This window comes from Nerophis ophidion, linkage group LG01 (assembly GCF_033978795.1).
Source record: "Nerophis ophidion isolate RoL-2023_Sa linkage group LG01, RoL_Noph_v1.0, whole genome shotgun sequence".
Classification (NCBI taxonomy): domain Eukaryota; kingdom Metazoa; phylum Chordata; class Actinopteri; order Syngnathiformes; family Syngnathidae; genus Nerophis; species Nerophis ophidion.
This window is the reverse complement of record NC_084611.1, coordinates 40,403,730-40,415,297: the sequence shown is the minus strand read 5'-3', so window position 1 is coordinate 40,415,297 and position 11,568 is coordinate 40,403,730. Positions and strand designations below refer to the sequence as shown.

At 39.0% G+C, this 11,568-nt stretch overlaps 1 protein-coding gene across 1 annotated transcript; it reads right to left on the bottom strand.

The window, feature by feature from the left end:
- Positions 1–6,930: 6,930 nt before the first annotated feature.
- On the bottom strand, positions 6,931–10,325 carry LOC133554321 (heat shock protein beta-1-like). Its single transcript, XM_061902926.1, has 4 exons — positions 10,044–10,325; positions 9,891–9,954; positions 9,680–9,806; positions 6,931–7,321 (listed from the first exon to the last, which is right to left on the bottom strand). The coding sequence occupies exons 1-4, from the start codon at positions 10,243–10,245 to the stop codon at positions 6,998–7,000; spliced, it is 717 nt and encodes a 238-aa protein (XP_061758910.1). The 5' UTR covers positions 10,246–10,325; the 3' UTR covers positions 6,931–6,997.
- Positions 10,326–11,568: the final 1,243 nt, after the last annotated feature.

Here is an 11,568-nt window from a genome sequence, read left to right as displayed (position 1 = left end):
GAGAGAGAGAGAGAGAGAGAGAGAGAGAGAGAGAGAGAGAGAGAGAGAGAGAGAGAGAGTGTTGTCTCGTCTTGTCTAATAGTAAAAGTGGTACTATCGTATTGTTAGTGTACAGGAGTTTTTCTTGTTTTTGTTTATAGAGTATTTGTTTATGTTAAATGTGGAATGAGTGAGAGGTGTTGGGATTTTATAAGCATCTGCTTCATCCAACCCCTTTTCAAGACTTGCATAAATATCTCTGCCAAAATGTAAAAAAAAAACACCTGTGTTTAGTTTTACTGTGCAGGTTTGAAATAAATATTCCAATTCAATTCACTTCATCAATCCAGAGATTTAAAGACATGTATGAGCTAACTGGACAGTGGCCATTTTACCATATTTTTTTAAGCCTCCACAACCTGTAGAAAGGGTGGTCCCCACAAGTCATGACGAAAATCTTGGTCCTCATTATAAATGTATATCCTGTGTGTGTGTGTGTGTGTGTTGTACACAGAACATCAATTTCTACACTTCTATTAGCCCCGGGTCCAGTGAACTCGGACATCTTATATGTAATAGAAATGTGTAGGGGGGGTGGTCATTAAATATGTATTCTGATATATGTTCTTCACAGAAATGGAGCCAAAGTCAGTGAGTCTGAGATTAAACAATTCATTGATTGTATCATTTTTCTTTTTAATAAAAAATGAAAACTGGTCACACCACACAAGGGTTAAGTTGAGGTACAGGTGACCTTGGGTTGACTATTAAAGAATCAACAGTCACAAGCGTCACACTTTCAGCGTCCACCGTTGCTTGGTTACGACACGCGCTTTTCCCGGCTATAAATAGAGCTCGCCGCATTCCAGCTCCTGCCCAGCTGGGAGCGACTCGTCCTTCTCGCGGCGGTGTGACGCCTGTCCAGGGTCTCCTCTAATTAGGAACACTCCGGGGCCGGCGGAGCGAGATGTTTACGTTGACACTTCTCCAAATGCCTTATTTGGAGACGCCGTCTGCCAAAGTCTGTACGGGTCCTTAGAATGAACTTTGGAGCTCTTTTAGTCTTCTGCTATCCAACTAGAACCTCTTAGGTAATGTACCATCCATTCTAGAACGTTCAAGAATCAGGAAATAGTCTGTTCCAGAGTCAAACTCTAGCTGTCCTAAAGGTCACATTAGGTCACTTTTTTTTTAAGGGGGCAGTCCCATTATAATGTGTTTTATGAGCCAAATAAAATGAACCCTGCTTTGTTTTAATTTATAATTGTGAGCATTTAATGGCTTAAATTAATTGTCCCGTCAGGATCCCGATGGACGTGGACCCTCTCACGGTGTTCGCCTCGCTGTCCCCCGAGGGCGTCCTCATCATCGAAGCTCGCCAGACGCCGCCTTATTACCTATTCAGCAACGAGGGCTCGCAGGGGCTCCGGCGGGGACGTGGCGGACGCCGACGTACCCGTGCCCCTGGCGGTCTAATCCCCCGCCACCCCCGCCATATAGAAGAAGCTACAAGCTAGTTAGCCGCCAAGTGACCGCAATAACACCCGCGACGACGTCATCGCCATGCTGGCGACGGATCAACAGCATCTGGACGGCGGAAAAACAAACCTTTCAATGAGTCATCGCCCCTCCCCGAAATCTGTTATTTTTCCTCAGTCTTCCAATTTTAGGGCCGTCGTCAAAAACAAGAACACTGCAGGTCTTTTTTTTTGTTAGATCCAAGATGGCTGACGTCAAAGAACAAGAACCCTATTTGTTTTTGATATATGCCTTTTCAGCCCCTCTTTTAAGTACACTATTCAAAATTCTAAAAATGTTGAAGTCGGCGCCAGAACCCAGTTGTTTATTTGAAGTGATCTAAAAGTGATTAGGTTGCTGGGGTCAAAGGTCAAGTGTTGATTTCACCCTCTTTTTAAAATTCCAGGATTGTTTTATTCTATCAGGACAAAAAAAAGCTATTGATTTTGTGTTTAAAAAAATATATGTTGTTTTATATCAGAACAAGAATCTTAAATTTTGACAGATCCAAGATGGCTGATGTTTTTGGGGCCAAAAGTCAAAGTTGTCCCCTCTCCCTAAGAGCTAATTTCAACTTTTAAGAATATTTGTTGTCAGAGCACAAATTATTATTGTTATTATTTTTTTGGACTGATATAAGAGTGATAAGGTTGCTTGGGTCAAATGTTGAACCCCTCATAATTTTATCCTTCAAAGTTTGAGGACTTTTTTGTGCTGTTTTATGGCAAGACAAGAAGGCTATTGAGTTTTTGAGAGTGCCAAAAGTCTGAATGTTCTCCAATGACACCATTTTAACTGCCTTTTATTAAAATTTTGAAGTATATACATTTTTTTAATTGATAAAAATCGATATTTGACTGTTCCAAGATGGCTGCCGTTCCTAGGGTGAAAAGTCAAATCAGTGTTTCTCCCTCCTTTTTTAAACTCTCAATGTCCTCTCCAAACTCCCAGGAATTTTTGTTCTTCGTCAGAACAAGAACTCTATTAGTTTTTGGCTGTTCCAAGACGGCTGAGGTTGCTGCAGTCAAGTTCAATTCAGCTTTTTTTAAGAATAATTTTTCTGTTATTTTCCCGTGAAATTGTCAGGTTCAAACACTGATGACATCTATTAAACAAGACAAGAAGCAAAGAATTAAACGGAGACAGATCTACAAACCCCATTTCCATGAGTTGGGAAATTGCGTTAGATTTAAATATAAACAGAATACAATGATTTGCAAATCATTTTTAACCCATATTCAGTTGAATATGCTACAAAGACAACATATTTGATGTTGAAACTGATAATTTAAAAAAAAAATTTTGCAAAATAATCATTACTTTAGAATTTGATGCCAGCAACACATGACAAAGAAATTGGGAAAGGTGGCAATAAATACTGATAAAGTTAGGGAATGCTCATCAACCATTTATGTGGAACATCCTAAAGGTGTGCAGGCTAATTGGGAACAGGTGGGTGCCATGATTGTGTATAAAAGTAGCTTCCATGAAATGCTAAGTAATTCACAAACAAAGATCGGGCAAGGGTCACCACTTTGTAAGCAAATTGTCGAACAGTTTTAGAACAACATTTCTCATCAAGCTATTGCAAGGAATTTAGGGATTTTACCATCTACGGTCCATAAAATCATCAAAAGGTTCAGAGAATTTGGAGAAATCACTGCACATAAGCGACGATATTATGGACCTTTTGTTCCTCAGGCGGTACTGCATCAAAAATTGACATCAGTATGTAAAGGATATCACCACATGGGCTCAGGAACACTTCATAAAACCACTGTCAGTAACTACAGTTGGTCGCTACATCTGTATGTGCAAGTTAAAAGTCTACTATGCAAAGCAAAACCCATTCATCAACAACACCCAGAAACGCCGCCGGCTTCGCTGGGCCCGAGCTGGCCCCCAACTCATATGGAAACGGGGTTTGTAATTTTGGCTCAAATGAGGAGAGACGAAAGAAAAGGTTGCCTTGAGGGTAGTTAGGCCCTGCTTCCTCTCCGCATTGTAGTCCTTGGGTTAAAATCTTTCTGTGCATTACAATAGAAGAAAGAAACGGAAGACCTTCATGTTGCTTCCTATCCTACACAGTGGAGTTTTACAAGCTTTGTTGGTAGGTTCAAAGACAGCTTTTGTCTTCTCGCCGGGAACTCACGGCAATACAAAGTGTTGTGATAAATTGGATACAATTATTTTGACAGAAATGTTCGTTAAATTCAGCTTATTGAGACAAAAAGTAGTAGTTGCATATTAATATATGAATAACTCTTGAATATGATGTACATCATTTAAAAAAACACTGTTGAAATCTGATTCATGTTTGATTGAGAAAATTATTGCAATGTGCCTTCATTTTATTTATTTATTTTTTCCACAAAGACCTACAGTCATTCTATTGATTTTTGTCCTTTTTAGGCGTGGTTAGAGGTGCATTGTGTGTTTGTGCTGTAGTATTATCATATTATTGTAAATATACTTTAAACATGTGACACTCTGCCTTTTTTTTTTAATCTTTGAGCTTCGAGGCAGAGGATGATGATTGCGTCTTCTCTGATGATGTCTTTATGCAATAAAAAAAACAAAAAAACATGTCTTCATTGTCTTTTAACGTCTGTGAGGATTGTGGCGGTCCTTGTGTTGTTGTTGGCTGGAAAAAAAGCGTGCAGCAGATTAGCAGACGGCTCAGCGCTGGCTGTGTTGGTGTGTCCGCCTGCTGCACTATGGCACCAACATGCACGCCCGCCCGCAGTCAGGGATTTATGTAGGTTCCATCACGTAGGCTGCTGGATTAATTTATTGAACATTATTTTTATTTACCTCATTATTGTATTCTGCTGCGCTGTATAACTTGTGTGACAAATGCCCCCAAGGCATGAAAACCACTGTGAAGTGAAGTGAAATTTACAAACCCCGTTTCCATATGAGTTGGGAAATTGTGTTAGATGTAAATATGAACAAAATACAATTATTTGCAAATCCTTTTCAACCCATGTTCAGTTGAATATGCTACAAAGAAAACATATTTAGTGTTCAAACTGATCTTTTTTTTTTGTGTGCAAATAATCATTAACTTTAGAATTTGATGCCAGCAACACAAGACAAAGATGTTGGGAAAGGTGGCAATACATACTGATAAAGTTGAGGAATGCTCATCAAACACTTATATGGAACATCCCACAGGTGTGCAGGCCAATTGGGAACAGGTGGGTGCCATGATTGGGTATAAAAGCAGCTTCCATGAAGTGCTAAGTAATTCACAAACAAGGATGGGGTGAGGGTCACCACTTTGTAAGCAAATTGTCGAACAGTTTTAGAACATTTCTGAACGAGCTATTGCAAGGAATTTAGGGATTTTACCATCCACGGTCCGTAAAATCATCAAAAAGTTCAGAGAGATCCTGGAGAAATGACTGCACCTAAGCGATATTACGGACATTTGATCTCTCAGGCGGTACTGCATTAAAAACCGACATCAGTGTGTAAAGGATATTCCCACATGGGCTCAGGAACACTTCATACAACCACTGTCAGTAACTACAGTTTGTCGCTACAGCTGTAAGTGCAAGTTAAAACTCTACAATGCAAAGCCAAACTAATTTATCATCAATATCCTGAAACACAGCCGGCTTGGCTGGGCCCAAGCTCAGCTAAGATGGACTGATGCAAAGTGGAAACGTGTTCCGTGGTTTGACGAGTCTACATTTCAAATTATATGAGGAAACAGAGGGAAATACCCATTCGGATTGTTATAGGCGCAAAGTTCAAAAGCCAGCATCTGTTAAGGTATGGAGGTGTATTAGTGCCCAAGGCATGGGTAACTTACACATCTGTGAAGGCACCATTAATGCTGAAAGGTCCATACAGGTTTTGGAGCAACATATGTTGTCATCCAAGCAACGTTATCATGGACGCCCCTGCTTATTTCAGCAAGACAAGTGTTACAGCAGCGTGACTTCATAAAAAAAAAGTTTGGGTACTTTCCTGGCCCGCCTGAAGTCCAGAACTGTCTCCTATCGAAAATGTGTGGCGCATTATGAAGCGTAAAATACGACAGTGGAGACCCCGGACTGTTGAACGACTGAAGCTCTACATAAAACAAGAATGGGAAAGAATTCCACTTTCAAAGCTTCAACAATTAGATTCCTCAGTTCCCAAATGTTTATTGAGTGTTGTTAAAAGAAAAGGTGATGTAACACAGTGGCGAACATGCCCTTTCCCAACTACTTTGGCACGTGTTGCAGCCATGAAATTCTAAGTCAATTATTATTTGCAAAGTTTATGAGTTTGAACATCAAATATATTGTCTTTGTGGTGCTTTCAATTGAACATAGGTTGAAAGGGATTTGCAAATCATTGTATTCCATTTATATTTACATCTAACACAATTTCCCAACTCATATGGAAACGGGGTTTGTACTTATATAGTGCTTTTTCTCTAGTGACTCATAGCACTTTACATAGTGAAACCCAATATCTAATTTTTTTACATTAAAACCAGTGTGGGTGGCACTGGGAGCAGGTGGGTAAAGTGTCTTGCCCAAGGACACACCGGCAGTGACTAGGATGGCGGAAGCGGGGATCGAACCTGCAACTCTCAAGTTGCTGGCACAGCCGCTCTACCAACCAAGCTATGCCGCTCCTGTCAGTATCTACAGTTCGTCGCTACATCTGTAAGTGCAAGTTAAAACTCTACTATTCAAAGCCAAAGCCATTTATCAACAACACCCAGAAACGCTGGGCCCAAGCTCATCTAAGATGGACTGATGCAAAGTGGAAAAGTGTTTCGTGGTCTGATGAGTCCACATTTAATTTTGTTTTTGGAAACTGTGGATGTCGTGTCCTCCGGAACAATGACGAAAACAACCATCCGGATTGTTCTAGGGGCAAAGTTCAAGAGCCAGCATCTGTGATTGGTATGGGGGTGCATTAGTGCCCAAAGCATGCGTAATTTACACATCTGTGAAGGCACCATTAATGCTGAAAGGTAAGCGGTAAATGGATGGATGGATGGGGTACATACAGGTTTTGGAGCAAGATATGTTGCCGTCCAAGCAACGTTATCATGGACGCCCCTGCTCATTTCAGGACGATTTCACTTGTCAGAAAATTAGTTTTAGAATAACCTCAAAACCGTAACGGCGCACACACGGAAATTTTTGTAGCACAAGTAATTGGTACACGTTTGAGGAGATGTGGACGGGGGATTGGCAATTTAACACAGGTGTTGGGCGTTCACTCACGACTTGTCAATCATTCCATCAACCCCTTGTGATATCATCACAAAGAGCTGGACAAAGCCAAGAATCAAAGATCCTCTATAAGTGACGGGAGCGGTTGTCGTTTCCCGTGCGGATTGCCGGTTGTCTACCGTTCAGTAGTGACAGCGTCACCTCTCTATTGATGTCTGCACTTCTGGCACAATAACACACCATTGAATAGTTTTATGTCGCTTTATTGGCTCTCCAAAGAAGGAAAGGTGAGGAGTCGGACGCCGTCTCCATGGTTACTCGCCATGTTGGAGTTCCTGGCCCAGGGCCTCGTCTGATGGCTCCGTGCCCAGCTGCTGCTCCACCGGCTGCGGCGTGTCATCATCATCAGCAGCAGCAGCACTAGTAGCCTCCCCCAAGTCGCCTTGGATGTCTTCATCCTTAACCACTTCTCCTTCATCAGCGTCCAGCTGCTTGGACGCGTCTGCACTTTGTTGGCTCTGGACATCATCCAGAACATTCTCTGTGCCAAGTGTGGGCTCCCCCTCCTCCTCCCCCTCCTCCTGAAGGGGTCCTGGATTTGTCTCCAGGGTTTCTTCTTCTGGAACATCAGCCTCCACCTGTTTTTTGCAAATAAACAACAAAACAAAAAATGTATTTTATCCTGTAAGAATAGAAAATAGTGATGTAAATGAAACCATATTAAACATCTGAATAACATTTGAAAATTAAATACTTCACAACAAATCCAAGTGTGTATGTATTAAATTATTCTCCTTTTTTTAAGGTAAATAAAATTGAACTTCAAATAAATGAAACTATTTACCTTCTTAAGAGACATCATCCTTTGCAGTGGACATTCGTGTTTTGTACAATATGTCATTTTTTTCCCAAAATGCATGTGTGTGTATATATATATATATATATATATATATATACATACACATATATAGATATACATAGACACACACACACACACATATATATATATATATATACATATATATATATATATATATATATATATATATATATATATATATATATATATGTATATATATATATATGTCCCATATATATACACATGTATACATACATATATGTATGTATATATACAGACAGTACATATATATGTATAAATGTGTGTATATGTACATACATACGTGTATATGTATATATATGTATATATATATATGTATATATATATATATATATATATTTTTTTTTTTTCCTGAAGGATCTCTCCTGAAAGAATCAATAAAGTACTATCTATCTATATATATATAAAATTAGTACAGAGCGCTAATTAACCTTAAAGGCACTGCCTCTGCGTGCCGGCCCAGTCACATGATATCTACCGCTTTTCACAAACACAAGTGAATGCAAAGCATACTTGGTCAACAGCCATAAAGGTCACACTGAGGGTGGCCATGGCGTAGTGGGTAGAGTGGCTGTGCCAGAAACCTGAGGGTTGCAGGTTCGCTTCCCACCTATTGACATCCAAATCGCTGCCGTTGTGTCCTTGGGCAGGACACTTCACCCTTGCCCCCGGTGCCACTCACACCGGTGAATGAATGATGAATGAATGATTGGTGGTGGTCGGAGGGGCCGTAGGCGCAACCTGGCAGCCACGCTTCCGTCAGTCTACCCCAGGGCAGCTGTGGCTACAGATGTAGCTTACCACCACTGGGTGTGAATGAATAATGGGTTCCCACTTCTCTGTGACCGCTTCGAGTATCTAACAATAGAAAAGCGCGATATAAATCTAATCCATTATTATTATTATATTATATAAACATCTTTAACACTGTTACAAATATGTGCCACGCGGTGAACCCACTCCAAACAAGAATGAAAAACACATTGCGGGAGAACCTCCGCACCGTAACACAACATAAACACAACAGAACAAATACCCAGAACCCCTTGCAGCACTAACTCTTCCGGGATGCTACTATATACCCCTCCACCCCCCACCATCACCATCACCACCACCTCAACCCCACCCACCTCAACTTCCTCATGCTCTCTCAGGGAGAGCATGTCCCAAATTCCAAGCTGCTGTCTTGAGACATCTTAAAAAAAAAGAATGCACTTTGCAACTTCAATAATAAATATGACAGTGCCATGTTGGCATTTTTTTCCATCACTCGAGTTGATTTATTTTGGAAAACTGTTAGAATAGTTGTTTCTACGTTATCACAAAAAACGTTGTGTTACATTGAGTGTCCTGTGAGAAGCAAAAGTTGTCTTTGAACCTACCAAGAAAAATGCTTGTAAAACTCAACTGCGTGGGGGAGAAGCAACATGAAGGTGTTCTGTTTTCTTTCATGTATTGTAATCAACAGAAATATAGTGTTTTAACCCAAGGACTACAAAGCGGAGAAGGCAGGATCTGCCCAAGTTCCAGACAACCTTTTTTTGAACCTCCTTTTTTAACTCTTTTACGAACCTTTTTTAAACTGTTTTATGAACCTTTTTTTAAACTGTTTTATGAACCTCTTTTTGAACTCTTTTACGACCTCTTTTGAAACGACTTTTTCTGTGAACAGTTTACGGCCCTAGTCCCTTAGAAACAGCTCTGACCATGTGGTCAGGGAAGATCCAAATAAAAGAAGGAGGCGTGCAATATTTTTAGCAGAGCGTGCCGAGACACTGTACAAGGGTAGAGTGTCCATGCGTCTCTCCTCAAATTGAGCCAAATTTAATTCTGTCTCTGTTTAATTATTTGCTTCTTGTTTTGTTTAATAAATGTCATCAGTGTTTGAACCTGACAAAAACCTTGTTACATTGTTTATTGCATCCAGCAGGGCATCACAACAAAATTAGGCATAATAATGTGTTAATTCCACGACTGTTTGTATCAGTATCGGTTGATATCGAAATAGGTAATTAAGAGTGGGACAATATCGGATATCGGCAAAAAAGCCATTATCGGACATATCTAGTTTAGCACATTTTCAAAATAAAAGAATCACCTTTATTGGTATGATGAGCCCAGTGGGAGCGGCAGCGGATGAATCAGGAATGGGACCTTCCACCGTCAAGATTCCGTCCACGGATAGCGAGGACACCATTTTGGTGACATCCATCCCAGCTGGGAGCCTGCAACAGATCCAGAAAAGTAAAAAAAAACAAAAAAAAATAAGGATATGAAATGCTATTTCTTTGTTCAATGATAGAGTTGACCTGTATCTTCTTGTGAAACATCTGGAGATAAATCCATGCTGGTCGGCCCTCTCGTCGTGTCTCCCTGCACAAACACAACTTCCACACATTCATCTATGCCAGTTTCCTCCTTAGGAGTTTGTCCTCCGTCAGGTCATCAGTCCTCCGCCTCACCTTCCACCCGCAGGAAGCCATCTTGGGCGCCCACCGACACCTCGGTGGAGAAGAACGCCGCCACGTCCAGGCCCACCCTCCACCACATGCGATCCTCCTTGCCGTCACCGCGCTCGGGCACGAAGGAAGGCACCGTGCAGCCCGGCCAAGAGGCGGACAGGAACCAGCCAGTCGGGAATGGCTGCTCTGTTTCGGCGCTCATCTTTTTTTCTTACCAAATTAATGAAGGCGGAAGATGCCTTCTGATGACAACCTTTCAGCTCCCACATCTGTGCTGGCTTTATTTATATGGCCCTCCCGAGGTGAGAAGGGCGTGTGTGTGGCCCATGGCTGCAACAAGCTAATTGTTAGATGTATTTATAACTTTTGAGGACGCCGTGTTACATAGCTGGTCCCGGTCTCACATCCACCACGTCCTCGCTGAACTATGAGTCAAGAAAATACAGTATTAAAAAAAAAAAATGAATAAAAAAGAAGTAAAAGTCAAGTACAAAATAAAAGCAAAAATAGACAAAATACACTAATTATATGAGTTAAAAAATACATTTGAAAAAATACGATAAAAAAACAAAAAAAGACAAGGTAATACAGTATTTTTTAAAAATAAACAATAAAAAAAGAAGTAAAATCAACTACAAAATAAAAGCAAAAATAGACAAGGCCTCTCAAAAAATATGCTAATTACATGAGTTAAAAAAAAATACATGAAAAAATAATATACAATAAAAAAAAAAAAGACAAGATAATTCAGTACTTAAAAAATAAAAAAGAAGTAAAATCAACTGCAAAATAAAAGCAAAAATAGACAAGGACTCTCAAAAGGTACACTAATTATATGGGTTTAAAAAATACATAATAAAAATAATATATATAAAAAAAACAAGATAATACAGTATTTATTTTTTTTTTTTAAATCAACTACAAAATAAAAGGTAAAATAGACAAGGCCTCTCAAAAATAAACTAATTATGAGAGTTTAAAAAAATACATACAAAAATAAGATACAATAAAAAAAAAAGACAAGATAATACAGTATTTTTAAAAAATAAGTAAAATCAACTCCAAAATAAAAGAAAAAATAGACAAGGCCTCTCAAAAAATACACTAATTATATGAGTTAAAAAAATACATTAAAAAAGAATATATAATAAAAAACAAAAAGACAAGTTAATACAGTATTTTTAAAAAAAGAAGTAAAATCAACTGCAAAAACAAAAAATAGATGCGGCCTCTCAAAAAATACACTAATTATATGAGTTAAAAAAAGTACATTAAAAAAATATACAATAATAAAAAAAGACAAGCTAATACAGTATTCAAAAAAATAAATAAATAAAAAAAGAAGTCAAATCAAATATAAAATAAAAGCAAAAATACACAAGGCCTCTTAAAAAATGCTCTAATTATATGATTTTTAAAAAATACACAAAAACATAATATACAATAAAAAACAAAAAAAAACAAGATAATGCAGTATTTAAAAAAATAAATAAATAAAAAAAGAAGTAAAATCAAATACAAAATA